This window comes from Haliotis asinina, chromosome 14, assembly GCF_037392515.1.
Source record: "Haliotis asinina isolate JCU_RB_2024 chromosome 14, JCU_Hal_asi_v2, whole genome shotgun sequence".
NCBI classification, from domain to species: domain Eukaryota; kingdom Metazoa; phylum Mollusca; class Gastropoda; order Lepetellida; family Haliotidae; genus Haliotis; species Haliotis asinina.
In genome coordinates, this window is record NC_090293.1 from 50587487 (window position 1) to 50615026 (window position 27540).

Sequence of the window (27540 nt, forward strand, 5' to 3'; positions counted from 1 at the left end):
CCAGGCATTTTAGAACAATCAGATGTAACATGAACCTTTTACTTCACAGACTAAGAGGATTTGGGGAGTGATATATGGTACGAGGAAGATAGTGAATGAGTCCAGGGTTCACATTTTGGATTCTTCATGGTCACAAATGTAAGACTTGGCACCAAGATCGTTCAAATAAGACCCTTCTCTGTGAGTTTATTTCGAAGTGTATTGTTTCTTTATATTCAATGGCAGCCATCTTGAAAAATGCCGGCCATCTTGATTTTTTAGGTGGCAAACGGGTTTGCTCAAAAGAGTAATCCCCAAGAAGTATGTGTGCCAATTTTGGTGCTTCTTTCCAGAAGTGAACGATTCTCTTGAAATTTTCAGTTATCTGCTTTACTAGTAATGCCATTCAAATATAATATCATTGTTGGTTTAAAAATAACAATGGCTGTTGATCTAGACGTCATACAGGATAGCGACGGTAGTGGTAAAGGCTTTCACTCGTCACACCTAAGACCCGGGTTAAATTTACAACATGGACAGTGTGTGTGAGGCCCATTTCTGGTGTCCCCCGCCACCAGGCAGGTTTTAGGGTATGCAATACTTAGTCTTGAACCAGTCAGTTGGAAAACTGAAAAACGCTTGAATCCACCCGACCACGGTCGATTGTCTTTCTGATTCACCTTTTCACATCCATCTTATGCATGGTTCGAACCCTGTCCCTAGTCTATAGCCCTCGAGGTTCTCCTGTACGATACCGTCACCAAAGTACTACCTAATATTACCCAATGTCGACAAACAGTGATAAAGGTAATATTAATGAGGTGTACTGTTAGAGCTATCCTTCGCGTCTCTGAAATTAGAAGCACGTGATATAAATCCATTTCAGCTGAAAGAAAAAGAAAAAAACAACACTAAAAAGTCTGTGCCCTCATCTCTGTTTACATGTGTTGACAATCGTCTTTGACAAGCTCTCTTCGTTGTCATGTCAAACACAATGGCATTCATTAAAACACGATTCACTATAAGTCACATTGTGTAACAATTCACCTAATTACAGGTATATTGCGATAACGTCCTAATCCAGGTGTTTTCCTTGCAGCTACACCCCAGGGAGAGTCAGTCCCGGTTTGTCGTACCTGGTCCCTCCCGAACGGCTACGACCAACCTTCACCTGAATACCAACACGGTCATGTGACAGCTATTAATAGTCTCCCACCCGCAATGCATTGTTAGCTTCGAGCGAATGAAAATCGTTAAGAGAGTTTCGCAGGCGTCTTGGGCCGGGTGGAGAGCTGTCGAAGTGTTCAGTGGATGGTCGATGAAACTGGAGGATACTGTGCTTGGGTGTTTGTCTGTCTTCAAGGTCTGGATCTTTACCTGAAAATATTCACCTGTGTACCAATGAATTGGGGAGACGTTCCGTTGAAACTGACAGCAACAGTGAATAAGCCTCGCAACTGAACACCCGCTGTGTTCGTTCGATTGGATTTACCTGTGCGTTATCGAGGCGTGAAGTTGTGGTTCAGACGCAGACCAGGTAGGTTGGTCCTGTACAGAACGCTATGCGGTTCTACCTTAAAAAGATTATCCAGTGGTCGCTAGGCGTATGTGTTACCATCGTGCTCATACTGAACTTGTACAAGAGAGATGTGTGGGTATATGACACGGATGACCAGCCTCTACCCTGGGGACCGGATTTCAAGCGGGAGGGGAATCCTAGACGGCTCACCTTTGATGGGCCCAAAAATCATGTTCATGTTTTTAGCGATAAACTGACAAAGAATATCTCAAAATCATTCCACGTGCATCATGTACAACAGTCAACGTCAATGCCGGTGTATTACAGCATTGACAACGACGATCAGGACCGTATCACCAATCAGTTAAAATTTATACCGAAGCATGTTCTAGAGGCGAAAAAACGAGGCCAAGACGTCCCTCTGAAAACAATCCTTTTGTATCACGGATTTGGGGGGTGGCAGGTTAAGAGGGGGCAGGCGACGTTTATTGAGCAAAAATGTGCTGTTCAGAACTGTGAACTTGTTGACAACAAGCAAGATGGCCACAAAGCTGATGCAGTGCTTTTTCATCACAACCCAGCCCGACCCTGGTTTGACCGCCCACAGAAACAAATCTGGATCCTGTTCATGCTCGAGTCGCCCTACCATACGTCGGGGTTAGGGGCGTTCCGAGACGTCTTTAACTGGACGGCGACGTACCGACACGACTCCACAATAGTTGCTCCATATGAAAAATTTGTGCCATACAATTCGAGTGTTTTATCTCTAAAACAAGACAAAAATTATGCTGCGGGAAAAAGTAAAATGGTTGCTTGGTTTGTTTCAAACTGCGGCGCCAGGAACGGCCGTCGGAACTACGCCGACGAGCTTGCGAAACACGTCCAGGTGGATATATACGGAGCGTGTGGCAAGTTAAAGTGTCCGCGGTACCAAAGCAGTAAGTGCTTTGACATGCTCAACAAAGACTACAAGTTCTATCTCGCCTTTGAAAATTCCAATTGCAGAGACTATATTACGGAGAAATTCTTCGTGAACGGACTTCAGTAAGTATTCTTTTCTTTTTATCAGTGATTAGTATTCATAATATACAATATATATGTGGTGCCACTCTGTGACTTTCTCCAGTGACCCTTTACTGTATCTCACTTTCATGACAACAGGTTTTTGTTACAGTGGTACACGACTTACTTGACAACATATTATAGTTACAGCTGTATCTTACGTGCATGACAACAGGTTTTAGTTACAGTGGTACACGACTTACTTGACAACATATTTTAGTTACAGCTGTATCTTACGTGCATGACAACAGGTTTTAGTTACAGTGGTACACGACTTACTTGACAACATATTATAGTTACAGCTGTATCTTACGTACATGACAACAGGTTTTAGTTACAGTGGTATACGACTTACTTGACAACATATTATAGTTACAGCTGTATCTTACGTGCATGACAACAGGTTTTAGTTACAGTGGTATACGACTTACTTGACAACATATTATAGTTACAGCTGTATCTTACGTGCATGACAACAGGTTTTTGTTACAGTGGTACACGACTTACTTGACAACATATTATAGTTACAGCTGTATCTTACGTGCATGACAACAGGTTTTAGTTACAGTGGTACACGACTTGCATGACAAGGGACATAGTTATACTGACAACCAGCGGTAGCTTACTTCCACGAGAAATGATTTTAGTTACAGTGAACTCCAGCGGTATTTTACTTCCATGACAACAGATTTTAGTTACAGTGAAATACAGTGGTACCTGAGGTGCATTACAGCAGATTGTAGTTACACAGTGAAATACAACTGAATCTTACTTGCATAGCAACAGATTTTAGTTATAGAGGTACCTGACTTGGCTCTCTCTCTCTCTCTCTCTCTCTCTCTCTCTCTCTCTCTCTCTCTCTCTCTCTCTCTCTCTCTCTCTCTCTCTCTCTCTCTCTCTCTCTCTCTCTCTCTCTCTCTCTCTCTCTCTCTCTCTCTCTCTCTCTCTCTCTCTCTCTCTCTCTGAATCCATTGACAACATTTTTAGTTCCTTATACCCTTAGTTCGCTTCATGTCATGTATTCACGTATTCCGACGACTAAACTCTAATATGAAACCATGATCCAACGCAAAAAGGTCGTTCGGCCTGTCCACCTGTTCGATCAGGGAGCAATACTGACGTCAGATGTTGGGACCCACAGATGGCGTATAATAAATTCGATATTTTTTGTTACATATTTTCTAACTTACGTTACAACTGCCAGCTAAATGTATGACTGTATATGGACATGTTTTATGGATAAAACAACTTCTTTATTCAGATGAGGCGACGATACAGTTTCTTGTATCTTTGCTAAGCTGGTATTCCTAGTTTGACAACGATACAAGAATCTGAAACTTTGCTTCATCTGGATAAAGAAGTTTTTCATCCATAAGTCTTGTCCGCGTGTTACTATTCAACTTGTAAGGAATGCCACGAAAAGAAGAGAAGTTTATGACTGTCGATGCGTTTCACTGATAGTTAGACCGATAAGAGGAAGATGTTTGTGATGCTATCAGTATAATGGGGTAGCGTAATGGTTAAACCGTCGGCTCGTCATCTCGAAGAACCAGGTTCGAGTCCCCATATGGGTATAATGTTTAAAGCCCGTTTCTGGTGTCCCCCGCCGTGAGTGGCTTGGATATTGCTAAATAGCGGCGTACAACCATAGTCAGTCAGTCGTTGTCCTATTTATCTGAGAGGCCTATTTTCTTTGTCCAACACGTAACCCTTACAAAGTTGTTAATTATGTACGCTTTTGTAAAAGACACGTATGATACAATTCTCACGATATTTATATGAAAGCCAAATGTTGATTATGGATCTTTCTCAGATGGCCGATAAGTACTTCAGTATTTTCCTGTAATACGTTATTAGTTTTGTAAGTATGTTCTATACGCCAGCGTGTTTGTTTGCATTGTACTCTCCGACACCTTTTTCAAACAGGCGATATGGTAGCCCAGCGTCCACTCGCCATGCCGAAGATATAGATTTGATTCCCCACATTCCTACATGGACCCATTTATGGAGTCCCTGTGGTGATACTGCTAAAATATTGCTAAAACCATACTCACTTATTTCGACACCCCTGTGGTGATACTCAAATTCTTGTTGTTGGGTGATCAGTCTCGCTGACTTGGTTGACATCGTATCTCAGTTGCGGAGATCGATGTTCATGCTGTTGATCACTGGATAGTCAGGTCCAGCCTCTGTTATCAACACGACGCCGCTATTTTGTTGGACTATTACAGAGTGCGGCGTGTAGCAACAACAACCACAACAACAACAACAACAACATTTCACTGTATGATACCGTTATGTATGTTTTGTGTATGTCTTCTTACATGGTTTCATTTATGTTCAACAAAAATGGTTAAGGAGAATTTAAACTTAAGTGACATGTGGATCATGATGAAATATTTTAATTTTGAAAATAAAGGTGGTTCTTATTTTTTTTTTGTTGCTAAGTATATATATCTACACGAGTACAGTGTGAACATGCCACGTGATATCAACCGTTTGACATACACCTGTGTATCCGGTCGATGTATTGATGGAATATTTCATTGCGTGGCAAATATCCATGTAATTACTTGAAACAAAATATAAATAGCATGTGTTCCGGCCGCAGTGCCAACAATGGTCAGATAGCTTGAAAAACATCAAATCTTCATGCACAATTTTTTTTCAACTCACAAACGAATTTAATTGTTGCATAAATGCAAGTAAATATAGTTTATATGAAAACTTATAAACCAGGTAGGTTTTTTCTGGGTTTTTTTAATTTATATGTATTGTATGAATTTATATTTGTAGTCAATGTGAATGTGAAAGAAAAAAAGGAAGCGCACATGATCATTTGCATAATAACGTTGTAAATATAGCATCTATGCCGAAATGCCGTATTCACTACAATAAAGAAGTTAACTATCCACGTAGTCATTTTCTTTCATCTTTACAACTTCTAAAATGACTCTCGAAGAAGATGAATTTGACATTTCAAACAAAACTGAGAGATTGTAGTCTGTTGGACACGTTTTCCACCAATCTACACGTGATTCGGGCGTTAACTGCCATTAATTCTGGCTTTAAATACCAGTGATTGTGGCTTTAACTACCAGTGATTCAGGCTTTAAATACCCCGGATTCGAACTTTATCTACCAGTGATTCAGGCTTTAACTACCAGTGATTCAGGTTTTAAATACCCCTGATTCGAACTTTATCTACCAGTGATTCAGGCTTTAACTACCAGTGATTCAGGCTTTATCTACCAGTGATTCAGGCTTTAACTACCAGTGATTCAGGCTTTAACTACCAGTGATTCAGGCTTTAACTACCAGTGATTCAGGCTTTAACTACCAGTGATTCAGGCTTTAACTACCAGTGATTCAGGTTTTAAATACCCCTGATTCAGGCTTTATGTACCAGTGATTCAGGCTTTAACTACCAGTGATTCAGGTTTTAAATACCCCTGATTCGAACTTTATCTACCAGTGATTCAGGCTTTAACTACCAGTGATTCAGGCTTTATCTACCAGTGATTCAGGCTTTAACTACCAGTGATTCAGGCTTTAACTACCAGTGATTCAGGCTTTAACTACCAGTGATTCAGGCTTTAACTACCAGTGATTCAGGCTTTAACTACCAGTGATTCAGGTTTTAAATACCCCTGATTCAGGCTTTATGTACCAGTGATTCAGGCTTTAACTACCAGTGATTCAGGTTTTAAATACCCCTGATTCGAACTTTATCTACCAGTGATTCAGGCTTTAACTACCAGTGATTCAGGCTTTGTCTACCAGTGATTCAGGCTTTATCTAACAGTGATTCAGGCTTAAAATACCCCCGATTTAGGCTTTAAATACCCCTGATTCAGGCTTTGTCTACCAGTGAGTGATTCAAGCTTTAACAACCAGTGATTCAGGCTTTATCTACCAGTGATTCAGGCTTTGTCTACCAGTGATTCAGGCTTTAAATACCCCCGATTCAGGCTTTAACCACTAGTGATTCAGGTTTGTATTTACCAGTGATTCAAGCTTTAACAAGCAGTGATTCAGGTTTTAACTACCAGTGATTCAAGCTCTAAAGGCTTCACATAACGGAAAAAATTGTACATGGAAATAATTTGAAATATGAAATATATATCCCAGTATCGTGCTATGTTAGTTGCAGTGTTTAGTGACAAGTGTGATTTGGCAATTATGCATGCAATAATCACAATAACTATGATCGTACCACTTTTGCAAAACTGATCACTACTGACTTATATATGTTGACCTTGTGAACAGCACTCAACAATATTTAAGCTATGTGGCGATATTTCGGCCCTGTAGGGGCGGTGGGGTAGACTAAAGGTTATCACGTCGTACACCTAGGTGCGATTCCCCACATGGGTGCAATGTGTAAAGCCCATTTTAGGTGATCCCGTCGTGATAGTACTGGAATAGCGGCATGCAATCATACTCACTCACTACTGTTAAAATAGACTCATTCGCTCCTTAAATCTAATGTGCATATTCCATTAAGACTCGTCATGCTCAGCCTTACCATCCGTTTTTTTCCGGGAGCCGTCCCGCAAATATATATATTCTTTATTCCTCCAGAGGAGAGTTACAAGGGAAGTAAGTTATAACAGCTTTACATTATATAGCTGGAATATTGCTGAGTGCGACGTAAAACTAAATTCACTCAGATTCAGAAGCAGTGTTTGTCAGCATTTGATGCATCACTCATTGCTTCTGTATGAAGCAATCTGTACCTGAAACACGCTGCTTCACCACCAGGATGTCTGATTCAGTACGCCCTTCCCCCGGGGCAGTACAGTACGCTGTATTATAAAATATTCAGGACTTTCTGGTGCATTAGAGAGCCCACCAAGTGATAGCGTCAGTCTCACCCACAGAATACATTAAAACTGGAATGACCTCATAGGTCTAGATTGATTCAGCACTAGAAGAAGATGTTAATTTTAGATGTGATGTTTATTTCGGGGACTAATGTCAGTATATTGACAGGAGGAGTGGATAAAACAATCACTAGGTTCCTGCTTGGGTCATCATGACCTCGCCATCAACCTGTCCCGTGACAACAATGTTTGCAGCGCGATGAAAGGTCGTTTTGACCGTCATAGGCTGCAGAAGACGAAGAACACCAATCTTCATTGGAAATCCCCCCTCAATATTTTGAGACTTTGTGAAGTTAAAAGACCGGGCATTTGTTATATATGTCTACGTGTTTGTTCAACCGTATTAGTGAATGAATGAGTTGAGTTTGATCTTCAGTAACCTATGCTTGTCGTAAGAGGCAACAAACGGGATCTGTTGGTTAGGCTTGGTTGACACATGCCATTGTATCACAATTGCGTTGCTCGTTGTTCATGTTGTTGGTCACTTGATCATCTGATCATCTGATCTCGACGATTATTAGGAGTCCGCCCCATATAACTGGAATAACGTTGAGTGCGGCGTTAAACGAAAAAAATCCCCAAAACCAAACAATCATCGTACATAAACTTGAAGGCTGCATACCACCTGTTCGTAATGAAATATTCATACACCTATCAGATAATCATCTTTCTTCCCTGTACCGGCATTTCAGTTCAGTACTATCAAGTCACATGGCAAACTGACAGACTGTCGTCATATATTTTCATTCAAAATTCCATTTCAGATTTTCTATTTTGCATTTTGTCCAAGGCAACTTGTGATTACGATAAGCCTGATCATTGTTGGAAATAAATGTTGGTTATGTATTCGCAAACAAATATGGAAATAATTAAATGGTAATTTGTATTTCTTCACAAAATAAGAAGCAAATCATTTTCTGCACATCAGTCGCTTTAATCTATAGCGTTAATCAGAAGCACTGCCGCATGCAAATAGGGTCTTACGAAATTGTGGACTGTGTATCCTTGTTCTGGTCGTGTAAACCACCACACACAGCTGATAGTGCGTGACGCAGTCTTTCCTAATGAAACATGATATCCTAGACTAACCCTCAACCCCCCAACCCCCCAACCCATCCCACTTAATTTATGCTCAGTTGGGGCTGGAAAATACTGATGCAAGCCCGCGTTTTGGATGTTTAATTGTTTTACAAATAATTTTATGACATTGTCAATAGTCGGACCGTTTTGTTTACAGAGATAGCCAAGTGTGTCCTTGAAAATCTTATCTTTGCGGTAATATTTGTCATTTTGAGATCTTGTTAAATGGTCTGTTGTCTGATTATTGAGAAAATGTATGCACAAGCCATGTTGAAACGATACGATTCTCGCCCCACTGGTTTATGAATGTATTGTCATGCAGTGAGCAATAATATGGCTATATCACATCCGCTTGTACATTTTTAGCAACAGTGTTTCACTGGTTTTACATATTTGATAAAAGAGCATTTGACAGATATTTTGAAATATTTACATTGACCCAAGTACATAGACAAAATCAAATAACGCGCTATAGAAAATGTTGAATCCAAAGGACGCCATGTTGTCTGGTTCGTGAATATATTTACTGACATATTCAGCCAAGTGGCTAATTTCTAATTTGAAGTGTTCGATATCCTGTGTCGTGATATTGTTGGAATATTGCTAAACGTATCGTGAAACCATACTTACTCCACATACATGTGAGGTAGCCGAATGGATAAAGCGTTCGCTTGTCACGTCGAAGACCCGGTTTGATTCCTCACATGGTTACAGTGTGAAAAGATTGTTTCTGCTGTCCCGCGATATTGTTAAATATTGCTAAAGTCACCGTAAAACTATGCTCATTGACTCACATGGTAAGTCAGCTGTACATTACTTTAATTTAACCACGAAACACATACCTGGATTTCCCTTTTCTCACGATTCACAGCCCACTTCCGGTCGATGCACGATCCACTTCCGCCATGTTGAATACAAACCCTGTCCCTCCCCCAAATCGGGAACACTACCCCGTCCTTGACCCGATGCTTTAAGCGTGACCTCATGAGAGGGGTCTACAGTGGAACGGGTTATAAACAACCACAGATGCTGCTAATTGTTATTATTAACTGTACATACGTTGATTTGATTCACGTATTGCCAACTGTTACAATCATCATTGTTTCTGTGCACTTAATCCTGTACCTACGTCCTACGTAATAAATTATTGTCTGCAACAGCTGGCTAGGATAACAGGTGCTCTGATCACCCAATACCAAAAAAAAACAACCCAGAAAACACTTTTCTATTGATCGATGCTTTCCCGTACTGGTTACTTCCCTTAGATACCCATTTCTGCTGTGCCCCGCTGTGACATTGCTGGAATATTGCTAAACGCGGTGTAAAACCACACTCACTCATTGTTAAGTATTGACAATAAGATAAAAGTCGCTTAAATTTGAAATCAGATTTATGCCCCAACGAAATATTTTCCATTTTGTCCACGGTAAACTTCCGTAATTCTCAGACAGGCTGAAATTTATTGAACTCTCGACAACCTTGGCATTAAATCGGGGAATGTACAACAATCTAACCCCGTTGTAACGTCAGTGTGGGGTCGGGTCAGTATGTGGTTGATCCTTGTTGAATTAAGGCATGTATATCAAACACTTATGGCGGTTCACCAGTGTAAACCTGTCAGTGGTTTATAATTTATGGGTCTGCCATGTCTGCTCAAATAGCTTTCAAATACAGACTACTTCTCTTAAACGCGTATGAGGTTCGTTTCATATAGAGGGCACTACAAGTATAACGGTTAACTTGCGCTAAATTTGAATAAAATTATGTGAAGAAATAAGGGAACACCTCTTCAGCGCAGTGTTCCTATATATGTTCTCAAGTTTTTCCCCAGAGCCCTGGTCAAAGCTGGTGATGAAAAGTGGAAAATATTAAATAGATATATTTTCGCAGTAAATATAACGACCTGGGTTGGTCACTCGCTCACTTGTGTGGCATCGGGAATATGATACAGACTGAATATATCTTGTATCAAACATGTTTCACTTGACGCCTATAATTGGTATATATCGTTTTCGAGAGGCTGAATTCTGGCCTGAGGTCGGTGAATTACTGTTCAAAGCGGCTCCTGGCTAAACTCATGCTCTCAATTTTATGGCCATGCCTTTTTATCATTATAACCCAGCTCCTGGGGGTAGAAACTATGTATAATTGGGGTGTTATAACGTAATATAGTCGTGATTTACTATTCATCCAACCTCACCCACAAGGCGTTCAATACTTTCAAAACATTCACCCACTTTCAATTTCATCTTGACATATCGCCGGAAAGCTTTAAGCCTCCCTTACAAACTACCATGCGCGTTTGAGCAACAGGCCTGGGAGAACGCGTATGCCTTGTGAAGTATCTACCCTTTGCAGAGACTCTTTCCTTGCGCATGCGTGATCGGCTCATCGAAAAAAGAGCCGGCAAAGCTGGACCTTGGTGGTTTGTTCAGCTGACTGCATGTCAACCACGGAGAAGAGTGCAGGCCGAGTTTAAGGTGTGTCTTATTGTATCGTGTTCACTCAGGTATGAACTACATCTCTATAGCGTAGATCGTGTACAAGGACTCAATAATGAAAAGAAAATATTTCATCTCTTTCTCGAATATTGTAGTTGCCTTTATTGCAAACACAATTAAACCAAAGAGAACATATATGAAAGTTAAAAAAAGTTTCTCCTTAAGAGGTCAATGCCCAAATGCCGCGAGTACCGCTCCTAACATGGTTGGGGGAATTGATAGTACCAGACGCCATCTTGTTTTCGAGCAGACGTGTCCGTTGTCGTCACGTGATACGTTAATACTGATCGTGTGATGAGTAAATGTTCAAGGTCCGTGAGTCACGTGCTTTGAAGGTCAACGATGGATTAAGTTCACATACAAGCTGTACCCCAGTGTATCAATACCCTTTCTTTGATACGAGTGAGTGAGAGTGTGACTTTTATTTACGCCACACTCAGCAATATTCCAGCTACAGGGCGGCATTCTCGACCAGACAATCTAGTGATCAACAGTTTGAGCATCGATCTGCACAATTCGAAACCGATGACATGTGTCAATCAAGTCAGTGAGCCGGACCACCCGATCCCGTTAGTCGTCTCTTTCGACAAGCATAGTCACCTTTTGTTGCAAGCATTGGTTGCTGAAGACCAATTCTACCCCTCATTTTCACGGGTCACTTTGATACTTTGCCTACGAAAAGTGTACACATTAATGTCGCAAAACGGTTGCAGATTGATCTGATAGTACGTAAAGCCTTTGTTAACGGATCCGTGAAGGTCCCGGGGTAGAGTAGGCCTTCAGTAACCCATGCTTGTCGTAAGAGGCGACCAACGGGATCGGGTGGTCAGGCTCGTTGACTTGGTTGACACATGTCATCGGTTCCCAGTTGTGCAGATCGATGCTCATGTTCTTGATCACTGGATTGTCTGGTCCAGACTCGATTATTTACAGACCGCCACCATATAGTTGGAATATTCCTGAGTGTGGCGTTAAACTAAACTCACTCACTCACTCACATTATTAAACGGACACTGGAGGGCACAGACCTAGGCTGGACCAGAAACATCGTGTCCATGGGCTTGGTTTGTGTCACACCGGTTAACGTCACAGAATACAAGTACAAACCTTTTAGTTACCCATGTTGACAGTTTATATTAACAGAAATTGGACACCACTGATTAACGTCAGAACGTGCTGCTTTCTGATTAGATTATACATGCAGTGAATAATTTAGTTCCACCTGAATGGACATGAATAATGTAAACTGATGGGCACTTGTGGTTAGCTAATCTCTCATGAAGCTAATATTCACTTTGGAGTGCAAGTAGGCAAACCTCATTGACAAATGGCGGATATCGTCACAAAGGAGTGAGTGAGTGTGGTTTTGCACCACTTTTAACTATTTCCCAGCAATGTCACAGCGGGGACACCAGAAACAGACCTCACACATTGTACCCATGTGGGGAAAACCTGGGACCTCGCCGTGTCGAGATAACGCTTTAACCACTAGGCTACCCGGGACCTCGCCGTGTCGAGATAACGCTTTAACCACTAGGCTACCCCATACGCCCTCGTCACAAATGACTGGCCTGTCAAGCGGTCACTTCATATTCTCAAATATTACTTTCCTATGAAATTAGGGTTTTTTACTTAATATTTCTTTGTGGTTATATAAATCCGTATCAACATGAACCATTAGGACAATCTCGTCGGAATGAAACGTTCATTGCATTAATAAAAAATGAACATCGTCTCAGTGGTGTTAGTGTCAAAACATTTACAGCGATTATTCTCCTGTCTTTGGGCGATTATATCTACCTGGTTATTAATAATCTGAAAGTGGCACAAATTATTGAACTTACTACGGTATGATCGTGTAAGGTTTCAGTTACAGATGAGTTCATGTTGTGTCATTGATTTGCCTTGTGCTTCGATTGTTAGCTTTAAATAATTAATCTTCGCAACAAATATCTACCCCGTTGTAGTCTGCTCATGACCAATCGCTCACGGAGGTGTATCTATATGTAATGCATCACTCGGGTATTTCCGGAACACTGACAGATGCTATCGTCTTATCTCGGAACAAGCCTGCAGGTCGGTCAGTGCGCCGTCGGGCAAAACAACCCCAGGGCTAGACTTATAAATCTGTATGAAAGTATTGGGAAAGTATTTATCAAGGTAACCTTTAGTTTCATGCCGGAGCACAGGATTACAACAGTTTTAGAGCTAAGGTTGTTTTGAAGAGACGCACCAGAGTTACGGAGAGACCCGTATACTGACGGAAGGAAAAGTGCAAGCAACTCGCATGCTCTAATATCTCATGCCAAAGTGGAATGCAGTACACTGCATTTAAAACGAACACGCTCATTGAAATACGAATATGACGAAGTCTTGGGTTATTTTCGGCATCTCGCTACACTTCTTTGTCGAACTATCCATAACTACGCATATTACGAAGTGAAATTAGTTGACATTATTATTCGTCATAACAGGGAGACTATATAGAGATTATGACTGTTTATAGCAAGAGGTAACTGTACGTATTTTAGTGCATCACTCATTGGAATTAACTTCTTCCTAAGGCCTTGCAAAACTATCCTTTTTACAAAGTGGAGTTCAGCACAAATTCATACGTACGTATGGATGGATGGATGGGTGCGTGCGTGCGTGTGTGTGTGCGTGTGTGTGTGTATAAATTTGTGCTGAACTCCACTTTATGTAAATATTTTTTATGCATGACATCCACACCATCAATATAACTCACAGCACTTCTCTACGATAATCTTAATCCCTACATTTAAACCATGCCCAGGAAAAAGGGAAACAAACTTTAAATGGTAAATCGTTATGCCCAGTGAAGTTATACTGTGAAAAAAGTCGTCTTTTTCAAATTATCAAGTTTCCTTTCGCCTGTTCGTCCATCCGAGATCACTATGGGAACATGATGCATAATGTTACGTAATATACAACAGAGGGTTTGGGGTTTTTTTGTTTTTGTTCTTCCTTGCTGTTGCAAAATGTGGGCAAGGGAAGTAACTGACGATATACGGATCTCCGGAAAAACGTTTATCCGGACAAAATCTTAGAAAACGCAAGTGTCTGTTGAGGAGCAACTGATTCTTTCGTATTTCTGTGTATACATGCTTTCATGACAAAACTATATGATGGGTTAGCCAATGGCTGAAGAGATCGCTTGTCACGCCGAAGATCGATCGATCGATTCACCATATGAGTACAGTGTGTGAATCCTGTTTCTTGTGCCCCGGGCCGTGATATTGCAGGAATATTGCTTAAAGTGGTGTAAAATTGTACTAGCCCACTCACCCATGCATGAGCAATTATTTCATATTTCGTATCTGTCATGGAATGAGTGAGTGAGTTTGGTTTTACGCCGCTTTTGGCACTATTCCAGCGATATCACCAGATATGGCCTCACACATTGCACCCATGTGGGGAATCGAACCCGGGTCTTCGGCGTGACGAGCGAACGCTTTAACCACTAGGCTACCCCACCGCCCCTGACATGGTATGACAAACATAACTCATATCCAATTTCCGATTCAAATCGTTTCGTGAGATAGAATACAGACTTCCGATGTTTGTTATACCACCGTGTTAAACGACTGTTCGCATTGATGGTACCGATTAAGCTGTAGCTTAGCAACGAGAACACATGTTCCTGGTATCATATTTGGCTTCGCTACACTGCTGTTTATGAAAGATATACAATATCTGTGTCAATCCTGACGTCATCGCATGGTAAAAGGCTATTGTCATGTAGTCAACCAACTGGTTGTGTCCTACACGACTGTCCGAGGACCGTGGGTCGGTTTAAGTGTCTGTCAGCAAGAACCAGATATATAGAGCAACTGGCTTTGTGTAATAAAATTCTGTTTAGGTAACGGATCATGAGCTAAAGTAAAGACTCATAAAGCAATAAAGGGTTTTCATCCTCAAATCAACACAATAGAAGTTAAAGAACGCCTGTTATTTTTTGTTTGTTTGTTTTGGTGGGGAGGGGTTGTGGGGACGTATTTTTGTTGTTCTTTTGTTTGTGTTTTTTGGTGACTTGTGTCTTTATGATTTAATTCAAGGGCACCCGAGTAATACGTACAGACACATGCACGCGCACGTACACGCTCACGCACGGCTTCATGCACACATACGTTAATACTGAAATTCCGTTTGAAATTGATCTCCCGGTTTGCCACTGCACATACAGTAGAGGCTCATTTCGAGAATGCATACATAATTAATGGTAGCCGTAAGATATATCGTGTGTAAAATGTAAGTACCTATCCGAAGGTGAAGGTCGCCACTTAAAAGTTAATCATGGCAATAGGTCATGACGTCATTAGCATACAGTAAGATTTGATTTTTATGTAGCCCATGACGGGTGGCGTTTACCCAGGTAGTTGAACCGGTTGCACGTCACACTGAAAGTCTGGGTCTAAATTTTCGAAGCTCTCTTAGCCCCAGGAAAGACGTAAGTGCCATACATTAACATAGACTTACGACTATCTTAGCGCTAAGAGAGCTTCGAAAATCTAGGGCCCTGGTCCAGTGTGCATCCATGGGCTCAACATTCAGTACGGCCTTGGAACATGGCTCTGTTAAACCATTGTCACTCCAATTATAGGTGTTGATATTACTAACCCTTGAATGATATACAGTGTGAGTGAGTGAATTTAGTTTTACGCCGCACTCAGGAATATTCCAGCTATATGGTGGCGGTCTGTAAATAATTGAGTCTGGACCAGACGATCCAGTGATCAACAGCATGAACATCGATCTGCGCAATTGGAGACCGATGACATGTGCCGATCAAGTCAGCGAGCCTGACCATCCGATCCCGTTAGTCGCCTCGTACGACAAGCATAGTCGCCTTTTATGGCAAGCATGGGTTGCTGAAGGCCTATTCTACCCGGGGTCTTCATGGGTCATGGCAGTTGATTCATAAAATTCACTACACCATTTCAGTGGATCCAGTTTTACTATTAGAGGTAAACATTTCCGTGAAATAAATATCTTGTAAAAAGGAAGTAATGCTTTTGGATCCTGTAGCGCCACGTGCTCTGGACCAATTTACAGATGAAGACGTTAATATTCATACATGCTTAAAACAAGAACAAATTTCAAACGTTGTAAAGAACGTTTTTAATGAACACACTTACAACTAGTTTCATATTGCTTTCTATCAATCTCATCCCGCCCAAACCAGACGCTCGATTGCCCACATGTGCGCAATATGTAAATCTTATTTCTGTTGTCCTTAACGTGATATATGGTTATAAATGTGCTAAAAGCGGCGTAAAACTAAACTCTCACTCCCTCTCTCAATCTTAGTAACTTACTGTATCTTATAGTCGAAAAGCGTGTACCTGCCTTTAATTTCTGTTGTAATGTCTTTTGTTTACTCAAGGTTTAGTGCTAATTATTGTAATGCATTTAGCTGTCTTTTTTTCAAGCCTATCATATTAAAAGGACCCCGGATAAGCCTCTTGCGACTTTAAACATTTTGTGTTCAAAGTACGTATTATGTCGTAAAGTTCATGTTAAATCTCCCAATCATCATCAAGATTAGCCTCAAACAGCAATAGCATAATCTATAACGTGTCTCATTTGTAAAGCTCACAGAAAACATAATTAAGACGGGGCTTATACTGTAACCTTGGCGAACAACACGGACAGTAGTAGAACAGCGTGCTTGGCCCAAGTATGTTTGATTTTCATACACCCTTTATCTGAGGAGGACATATTTTACGAGTTAGTGAAATTCTTCTGTGTTATCAGTATGTGGATGAAAACATTAATTGATAAAATTGATCTTGGTACTTTTTGTGTTTCTTTGGTGATAGTTTTATTCTGCATTCAGCGATATTTCGCTGACTAGTAACCGTGTCTGGAAAACAATGTGCAGTTAAAGACACCGTTGTCATAGATCTCTATGCAATTAGTACTTGGTGATGTTTATCAACCATGTGAGCAAGTATGGCCACCAAATCCTGTTATGCACAAGCTCGGATCACATGCATGAAGGTCCGGGATAGAACCGGAAGCCATGCTTGCCCTTGGGCTTCTAACGGAATCGCCGACTTAGTTCACACACGTCATCGTATCCAAATCGCTTAGATCGATGCTCATGATTCTGATCACCGGATTGTCTGGTCCAAAATCGAATATGTACTTATCGCCGCCGTATAGCTGATATATTGCAGAAGGCGACTTTAAAGTTAAACCACCGACAAACTAAAATAAAAATCCACAAGCTGTAATTGATAGTAAGTGTGTGAGAGAGTGCTTGCGCGCGCGCACCCTGTCAGATACTGTTGGCGATAACATTGTGTAAGATCTGCTGATCACATTGTGACACTTTCATTCATATGACAGCGTTGACAGTTTCATCCAGACTGAAGGGACGTTGTGAAGTAGCGTCCTCAGATAACGGATATCCCTCAGCAACGAGACCTAGTATCATTGAGGGTGTCATTGTTTCATCTTCCTGTTACGTTGTGGTACAGGATGGCTGACAAATGGCGAAATAAAACGTACTCGTGATTCTCTTCATTGTGATATTCTTGAAAATGATTTACTATAATTCCCCATCCGACATTTGTCATAGCGTTTGTAAACTATACTGAGCCCCTGTGCCTCAGGGAATTTACAGAAGTCCTGTTAGTATAGAAGTCCTCTTATGTGTAACATAGTGGTTTGCGCGTTCGTTCATCACGCCGAAGACACGGGTTCGATGCCCACATAGGTGTAAAGCCCATTTCTGGTCTCCCCCGCGGTGATATTGCTGGAATATTGCTGAATCGGCGTAATACCGTGCTCACTCACTCACTCACTCTTCCTCGTCCATAAACAATATAGTCTGACAGGAGATATTGAAGACAGTTGCAATATGGCTGATATACATTTATAATGCAATGTGATGTAATTAATAAACAGGAACGGGGATAATATAAAGTTTTATTTGAATCTGATTATTGTTCAACGATTCGTACGGGCATTGGTAGTTTTTATTTTATGATATAATATATATAATATACTCTTCTGAATAATATGAAAATGGGTGTTCCGTCCATTAGATTTTGTCGGTTTTGTCAATATAAATATAGTGACGAGACATGAAAATCATGTCAATTTTCCATTGTCTTTTTATGGCGTAAACGTGGCTATAGAGCACGCTATATTATTATTATATTTGATATTTGATGCGGTTTGTTTGTTGTTTACTTTCACAACCAGCAATATTCCATGAATGGCGGTGGTATGTAAATAATCGAGTTTGGACCAGACAATCTAATGATCAACATTATGAGCATCAATCTAGGCAACTGGGCTACGATGACGAGTGTCAACCATGTGTGCGAGCCTAACCACCCTCTTCTTTTACTCGCCTGGGTTACTAAAGTCGGGATCTTCACAAAAAGAGAGATTTTTCTGTGTTACATTTTTTTTTATTGTGGAGTGCAACGTTTCAGGACATGCCCTGGTCCCATCGTTAGTTGGTTCTAAACGTCCACCTGATGATAGGGCCAGAACAGGCCCTGAATTGTTGTACTCCAGAGTGAAAAAGAAGATGTAACCCAGAAAAATCTCCCTGTTCATCAAATAAAATCTTCTAGAATGCCAATCAAGTATCTATGGTCTTCACGGGTCTACTGATAAGAAAAACGTATAAGATGAAAGAGGCGGCTGGCACAGAATAACGTGTTCATGATTAATTTATAATATAGGCTTGGCATTGTACTGGAGTCGTATGTGTTGGGATCCCCGCCTACCCTATTCGTTGGTGCGCAAGCATGACAGCAATGTAAGTGTTTGCTAGCCACTGTTGCTACTCTGCTATGTCCCACTTTTAAAAGTATTTTTAATATGTAGAATCATATCTCTGAATACAAACTCTGTGATGTCAAGGTGTTATTACGACCTAAGTCAACTAAGCGTACAAAACGTGTACCTGCCGCGAAAAGCTCCGCTATTTGTCTATGATGCTCATTGTGTCAGTCACCGGTTTTGTGGACTATTCACAGATCACCTTTGAATATTGCAGAGTGGCGTGATAGAGTGAGTGCGTTTAGTGTTATGCCGCTTTAAGCAATATTCCAGCAACATCTCTGCCTAGGGACACCGGACATAGTCTTAACACATTGTACCCATGTGGAGAATCGAACCTGGGTCTTCGGGGTGAAACAAGCAACAAATATTCAGTTTGTTACAGACTTGAACCTGTTTTTCTTCACACGTGTGTTTCCGCAGTGTAAGTAGGAGGGTGCATGTAAATATCACCGAGGCTGAGTGTGTTGCCCCTGGCCACAGCAAACCTTCTTTGTTGAGGTCATACTAACAGCACACTCACGTATTTACCTTGGAGCCCTGAAACATACGGCTGGTGCATTAGCATAATACACAGTTTGTTCTAACCCGTGAGACAGGTAGAGATTTGAATACAGCGTTTGTCGCATGAGTGAGTTTGTGCCACGTGACAATATGAGGGTACGTGACCTGCTTATAAAGTATTGGATAAAAAAATGGGCGTTTTGCAAAACGATTAAGACCTAAGACCACCACCCTGCATTAGCCCTATTTACAATATCAACAATGTACAAAATCCATCTCATCTCCAGAATATACGCGTGTAAAGAATAGCCCGGGGGTATAGAATTAACCCCATGTACAGAATTAACCCCATGTACAGAATTAACCCTGTGTACGAACTTCATTTCGTATTCATATTACCATCGTTGTCCGGGGTGCTGTTGTACAAAACAACCCTAGCGCTAAGGCTACGTTACTTCTGTTCTAAGGTATGGGAGTTACGGTCACCTTAGCACTAAGATCGCTTTGTACAACGGCACTCGGGGCTGTGGGTTGGTGGTTAAAGTGTTCGTTCGTCACGCCGAAGACCCGGGTTCGATTCCCCAAATTTCTGGTGTTCCCACTCTGGTGTTGCTGGAATATTGCTGAAAGCTTCGTAACAGTAAACTCACTCACTCACTCACTCACCCACTAGCCTCGAGTCCTCAACTTCTAGAAGACATATAAAACATTTCTGTGACTCTGTGAAGATTCGGATTTACGGTGGCAAAATCGCCTTAGATGTCGCAATTTGCTGTGCAGAGTTGCGCGCCTTGGGCACGCGTTAAAGATTTTTGTTCGAATGCTGGGTCGGCGTATCCAGTTGCATCGTGTTCCATGTATCCCACAAATCATCGCATCTCATTTCTGTATAAACATGTTCATGATATCAATCACCAGATTGTCTGGTCCACACGCAGGCCGCTGTGAAATCGTTGAACTATTGACTACGGCGCTAGGTAACAGATAATAAACAGGACTTCACCTACTGTAGAACCCAAGTACATGTGGGTTTCAATCGAAAATCTTAATATTTGAACGATATAAAATATCGTCGAGACACAATTTAATTTACTGCAGCAGTGTTCTAACAAATATATGACGATCAATGATAAGTAGAAAATTATTGATTGAGGCTGCAATAGATCGACAATACTTCAGGTGTGCCCAGTTGATACCGTTTTCCATATTACATGAACTACAGTCTCCTGCTTAGAACTGATAGGAAAAAAACAGTCCGTGCTTGTCGATATTTGGATTCTGCAAGTCGTAGTGGTCGTAAAACTGTGTGACGTTACTGAATGATCAGGCTGACTGACGTCATCGATAATTGTCATCGCCACAAATCCTATCAGTGTCACCCTACACGGTCTTAAGTCGTCATTTTCAGAAGACCTCGATTTAAATTAGTTGCCGTTTAACAGCAGAACTTACGACTCTGAAAATGAGGCCAAGTGGTTAAAGCGCTCACCGATCACGCCGGTTCGATTCCCACCCTGAGCACAATGTGAGAAGCCCATTTCAGCTCTCCTCCGCCGTGATATTGCTAGAATATTGCCACATCGGTGTAATACTTAACTCATTCGCTTACTACAGGGCCACTACTCGTATTACTTGCAAGGGCTGCTGACTTGTATCTGAACTCAGACTGCTGTCAATCAAACTTGCCATTGGATGATTCAATGGATACGGTTACTGTGCATAACAAGTGTGTCATTACCAGGACGCGAGACCAGATGTGCACATCCGTAATCACAGACGGCGGTGATGTCACCCTGGCCCAACATAAACACAGTTAATTAAAAATATTTATCGATTAAATGAATGTAAACATCTACCTGGCGTCCACACAGTCTCTCCCTTTTTCCCACTAAACAACCCACCCTAAGCCCACGTTTTTAGCTAAACAGATAAAATGGTGTCACAACGTTATCATTGTTTACACTCGTTTGTCTACCGCATCAGTGTCCCTGCCAGGGGTAGGGTAGTGGTTTATAGTGTTCGCTCGTCACGCCGATAACCCGGGTTCGATTCCCCACATGTGTACATTGTGTGAAGCCTATTTTTGGTAAGAACAAACTCACTCACTCTGCCAGTCCTCAATGTGTATGTTTGGTATGTTTCAGACATGACGTCATTCCTATTGTGATGGGGGGATCTCCGTCGGACTACAGACGCTCTGCCCCTCCTCACTCCTTCATCCACGTGGACGACTTCGACAGCCCCCGTGCTTTAGCTGACTATTTGAAGAAGCTAGATCAGAACGAAGACTTGTATAATGAGTATTTTCAATGGAAAGGGACAGGGTCGTTCATAAATACCTTCTTCTGGTGCAGGATTTGCAGTCTTTTGCACGACGTGGATAATAAGCCGCCATCTTGGTTTTCTGACGTTGAAAAATGGTGGCGTGGACCAAATGTTTGTATAGGGAAGGAATCATGGCGAAATCATTCGATGAACCTGAGCTGAGTGGTATCGAGATTTAGAGACAAATACTATCGTCTGTGATCTTCTGTGATGCAAGAGTTATCTACCGTAACGGGGATTCCCCGTGGACCGGCAAATCCAGTCTTTTGCTGCCTTCGGACAATCTGCGTTCTAAGATGCAATATTTTTATAATTATTTTCTAAATCTGAATTACCAACATTAGGAAAAGATGTGTTTATATTCGTATGTGTCGTATTTAGGTTAAATGTGCATATGCATGGGCAGAAATCTCCTTAGAATCAGGTTTGGAAGTTTGGTCGGAAGATTCCGATTGTTGTGGGAATTTGTGAACATTGTCATGGTTTTGGTGTGTGGGGATGTTTATTGTTGAAGTTAAAGTCACAAGCTCAAATCGATTTTGTGATGAGTGCTTAAAGTGGGGATTTTCGTTTTTACTTTGGGCTTTTCTTTCTTCCCTGATCTTTGTTAAGTGCGTTCTCCATTAAAACCCATATGGTTGTAACTATAGCTTCTTTCCCGCCATACTTGCTGTCAAACCATATGTTCGGCGGGTGATAGAAAACCAGGTTCGATCCGTCCGCATTTCTTTTTATTCGCTAGTCACACTTTTCGAATTCCCGACGCAGACCTCAAATCATTCTTAATAGGCTCATTGAACAAAAGTCTCCATCTTACACATTCGTTATCAGTGTCAGTGAAAGATAAACATGAACCAAAATATTCAATTTAATTGCTAGGCTTTAAACTGACAAAGACACTCTCTCTGTGTTACTGATGGCGTCAGATTGTATTCTTTGAACTGAATCCAGAATCTTGTAAGTCAACTAATCATACATAATTCTCTGTCATTCTCCTGCTCTTTCCATCAAAGGGTTTTCTTGATTTCCATGGTAACGTTCTTGCACACGGTAACCCGTAGATGGCTGTATTGGGTATGTTGGTATCCCCTGTCGTGATATTTCTGGAATATTGCTAAAAGTGGCGTAAAGCCATACTCACTCAGTAACGTCACAGCGATCGTTGCCCATCGCTCGACATATGTACACTGTCTAAGTCCACTGTCTCTGACCCCCAGCTGTAGAGAAGCCGGGGCGGTGGGGTGGCTTACTGCTTGACAAGTATTAGGGGAGCCACGACCTAACAGATGACCCCAATTTGCATATATGGGAACATTACCTTTGGAACAAAAGGGAAACAGGCTCTCGTATAAATATTGAAAAGTTCTATTTCCTCGTGCGAATCGTGTCGTGATGGTGTTTTCCTGACACATGCGAGACACATGTTAAACAGTAGTAGTAGTAGTATTGATTTCACGCCACGGTCAGCATGTATTGCACGTGCTTAATCCCCAATCTACCTGTAGCAACCAAGTGTATTCGTTCGGATTACTTGCCCCGCCTGCTTGTCACAAAAGCGTTCAGTGGTTCAGTGGTTAAAGCGTTCGCTCGTCAGGCTGAAGACAACGGTTCGATTCCCCACATGGATACACGTAAACCCCATGCCTGGTTTCCCCCGCCGTGAGATTGTGGGAATATTGCTAAAAGCGGTGTAAACTTAAACTCACTCACACAATGTAATGAAGCCGACGACAGGACTATTTCGCTGATTTCGGCTTAAAATGATCAGGTTCTCCAACAGAAGCTATTCATGTCTATACAAATATACTCATGAAAACGAATAAGGGAGCACGTTTTCTTGTATTTTTCCGGGTTTCTTCACACTTCTTGGATTGTGAGTGGAATTCTGGAAATAAATAAAGGAACACTTGTACTTTCCTGTGTTCCCTTATTTGTTTTTATGAGTATCTATACGATTAACTGTCGGGGTATGCCATACATATATTCTTGAGGACCCGGAGTATCAAGTACTGCTGATGAAATATTTATAGGTTTGCGAAAGGAAAATGAATTCATTTAGAGAGGACTGATTGGAGGGTGATGTCACTCCAAGAATCACGAATAACTCGAGTTAACCGTTGATGTTCAGGGTTGAATTATACATGACAGCGGAAATAATTCATGAATTTTCAGTTCCCTTAGGGGGTATTTTTGTGTAATTGATAAGCTTTGTATGTGCAGTTAAAGAATGTGTGTAACGTCGAATGGTTGGTTAGTCGAGTTATAAACTAGCCTCAGTGCAGGTTGAAAGTATCAAGAACATGGCGGCCAGTCCCTTTGATTGTACATGTAGTCGGGTCGATTCTGCGAGAAATTCAACATTGGAATACTGACTAACGGAAAAACAAAATCTCGAAAGTCTTTAGATGTTGATTACATATTCAAATAAGTGAAAATAGATCGGTGACTTTCGGTTATAGGTGATACGAGTTATCTCCCTTATCTCTTCCCTCATGTCGACGTTGAATTGGTCGGTACACGGGCAGTGAAAACCATGGGCGGGTAACTTTCACAAAAACCGTTTCGATCGCAGTTAATACCAGATTTGTTTGCGATTTGAACTTTCTTGAAAGTATATTTCTTTAAATAACGTGTTGGGGGGGGGGGGGGGGGGGGAGATTGGGAGGGTTGCACAGACCTTGCTATTGGTGTTTGTGACGGGTTTAAGTGTTTGGTTAAGGCGGTTGCCCCGGGATGATGTTCAGGTTTTTGAAGTTGTGCCTGTCACTTGAGTTAGAACGATTTAACTAAACACATAACAGCTGTCCTTGAGTTAATTCAACACGACCCAGCGTTTTACCCATTAATCGAGGGATTGCACGCTTGAATTGCTGAGCAAACCAAAACGTCCACTGTTATTTGAGGACCCTCTCGTCTGACAGCCGTTCTGCAGAGTTATGTCCCTTGATTGAGTGTGCTAGATTCACGTTTCCCAATGTCGTTTTGGTTTGTCAAATAATCGAGTCGCTTGTTAATAAATCTTCTCGAAACATCGTCGATAACGATCTTACAACATCTGTTGACATCAATAGACATTTTCGGGACGGCTGTGTAGCTTATTGGTTAAGACGTTCGCTCATCACGCCGATATTCCGGGTACGATACCCCATTTGTGTACAATGAGGTCCATTTCTGGTGTTCCCCTGGCGTGATATTGAGTCGAGCGCAGTCCCTTTAAGTCGAAACTCGGGTCAAGTGTGTAACGGAATCGGGTTGTCATCTAAATGTGGTAAAATAGACTGAAAATAGGTTGTTTGATTGTGTAAATATTGAAATTGTTATAGACTTGTTGTTTATGTTAGTTTATGACGTGTTGATGAAGTTTGTTACATGTCTGCAAAGACTTCCATTTCATAAAAAAAATCACCATCGATGTGTTCCTATTTCTCGAAACAAACTTTAGTATTTATTCCAGTTTGAAACTGACAATTTGAAACAGCTAAATGTTTCGCTCAACTGTATTTTAAAAACAAACAAACACTCAGCTCATATTGTCTACTGTGTTTAAGCATGATGTCAATTTCAGTTTATTCTGGGAAATACATTTAATTTGGGTAACGACTCGAACTTCAGTCAAAACTAGGACTTGAGTTAGTTTCGAGAAATTGGGGCCCACTGTTCCCATCCCTGTCAGGGATCACATCTTCGGTTTTGTATCAACAAATGTGTTAGCTCCCACACAACAGTGTATAATTTTCATGATTCACGAATAATTTGTCCATACTATCAGTCTCTAGGTTCAGCGACAGGGCTTGCATGATGTTACTTATCAATACAATCAGTGAATTGTAAAAAGATATTAAGATGTCGCTCCCATATCTCCGGCCTAGTGGCAATTAGTCATATTTAAAACGTGGAGTGTTTCTGTGTATTAGGGGCATTTGATAATGGCGTAAGGGGAGCGACGGGAAATTTCGGTTGATAGATTTTACTATGTACTGTGTGAATGAAGCTTGTATTGCCGACTTGCCGGAATTCTGGGTATCTTTGCGCGGCGCTGCACGGAGCCAGTAGTGTGAGTGTAGTTTGTGTGAGATTAAACACGCACTGTTGCGCACGCTCGAACGTACGCACACTTACACGAGCATGCACGCACATACACACACTGAAAGACTCCTGCATTTGCACGCACGCACGCACACACATACGTACAAATTCGGGGAAATATATCTATATAAACCGAAAGTAGTAGACAGGAATAGATTATATAGATACAATGGAGATATATACATGTTTCGTTAACAAGTAGAGCTCCAGGGTTTGAGGAGGATGAACTAGTGCTCCTCTTCCACGAAAGGATCCTCGTAGCGCTATGGTCGATTTGGTCCCAATCCACAAACCGTCGTAACTCTTTAGTTAATCATAAGCTACGGATGTCGTTAGGCTTCGAACATCTGTAGATAGTAACTAGCAGTCCGCCTTCTCTGATGTCATGTGTAGTCTGTACCAGGATCCGCTGACCGCAGTTTCGAGTCCAACTGCTCATGATACGCTGTGTCATCCCCATCTTGTGGGGTTCGCCTTGCATTGTGTGCATGCGTTATGACAAAAATGACACACTTTTGAAACACCCATCCTCACATCACAGCGATGTTGTACAGAGGCATGAGAAGCAAACGTGGACTCCATCTCCACTGGCTGTTACATGTTACAAGACTGATAAGCAAATGGTTACGTTGCCAGGATGTGATTTCACGTGGGAAACTTCTCAGGTTATATCACAGAATAAGATAACAAGCAATTTTCTGGTGACGGAGTTTCTATTGACATTGCTGGAGGTTGAGTCTGTCTGATAAGCGGCTTGTATGTGCTTGTCTGGAAAAGGCGCCAATTCTTCCATGCTTGGTAAAGGCGCAAGTATATAAGATATAGGCCCCGCAGTTTAAATAGCAACGATGTCACCCCTACGGTGTCCCGATTTGCAAAGCGTTCTTAACATTACGACCTGTCGTAACTCTATAGTTTATCATATGCTTACGAATGTCTTTTGCGCTACGAACGCTTTGTTGATTGGGACCTAGGGCCCCGTTCCACTAAGCAATCGTGACGCCACGACTGTCGTAAGTTAAAATATTGCCGCTACGATCGTCTTAGCGCTACGAACATTTCGTAGAACGGGCCTAGTTTTTAACGTCCACTACAGCCCATCATTCCATCCGGGACTCAACTGGAAATGTTCAGGTGTAATGTGTATGGATGAACGAGGGTCTGTGTGTGCCAGTCTTTGAACGATTGCCGTGCTTGATTAGCGGTAGGCGAAAGTGCTGTCTTATTTTGGACATTACCTCCCTTTGTACCTGAGACGTTCACATGTGGGGAAAGGGTAGGTGTGTGAACTTCATTCATATTTAGTTAGCAATAATACGGAAATTTGCTTTCCGTTGCTTCTTCTGTTGGCTGGGAGAGCAAAGATGGAGGATTAAATCGAAAAAAACATGCTGTTTTTGTTTCAGTTGAAGTTTCTAAATAAACCGTCCTATTATTAATAAACACCTGTGTATGTTGTTTGTGTAGTGTTCTTCACGTGCAAACACCGCTTCCGTGGTTTAGTGGATAACGCGCCTGCCTGAAGAGGGGAGGGTCGGGGTTCAATTCTTGCCTGCCTTATACCAAAAGACCTTTATAAAGGTGGTGTAGTAGATAGTCTCCTGGGACAGCGGAAGGCCGGGCTTACATCAAAGGAATTAGATAAAGATTGTGTAGTAGATAGAGCCTCAGTTCTGAGAGCGGAAGATCGGGTTTCGAGTCTTCTCCGGTTTATACCAAAGTACGTTATAAAGATGGTGTAGTAGATAGAGCCTCAGTTCTGAGAGCGGAAGAT

At 41.5% G+C, this 27540-nt stretch overlaps 1 protein-coding gene across 2 annotated transcripts in view; it reads left to right on the top strand.

Moving 5' to 3' along the window:
• The window catches only part of LOC137261233 (glycoprotein 3-alpha-L-fucosyltransferase A-like), a 135534-nt gene extending 108325 nt beyond the window's left edge, over positions 1 to 27209 (top strand). Inside the window, exons 1-3 of one of the 2 annotated variants that reach the window (XM_067798945.1) lie at positions 110 to 180; positions 1079 to 2542; positions 21500 to 27209. In XM_067798945.1, coding sequence (XP_067655046.1) covers positions 1542 to 2542; positions 21500 to 21842 — 1344 coding nt within the window. In that variant the 5' untranslated portion in view covers positions 110 to 180; positions 1079 to 1541 and the 3' untranslated portion in view covers positions 21843 to 27209. Of the gene's footprint in view, positions 1 to 109; positions 181 to 1078; positions 2543 to 21499 lie in introns of those variants that run through there. The other variant, XM_067798944.1, reaches the window with a different exon arrangement.
• Positions 27210 to 27540: the final 331 nt, after the last annotated feature.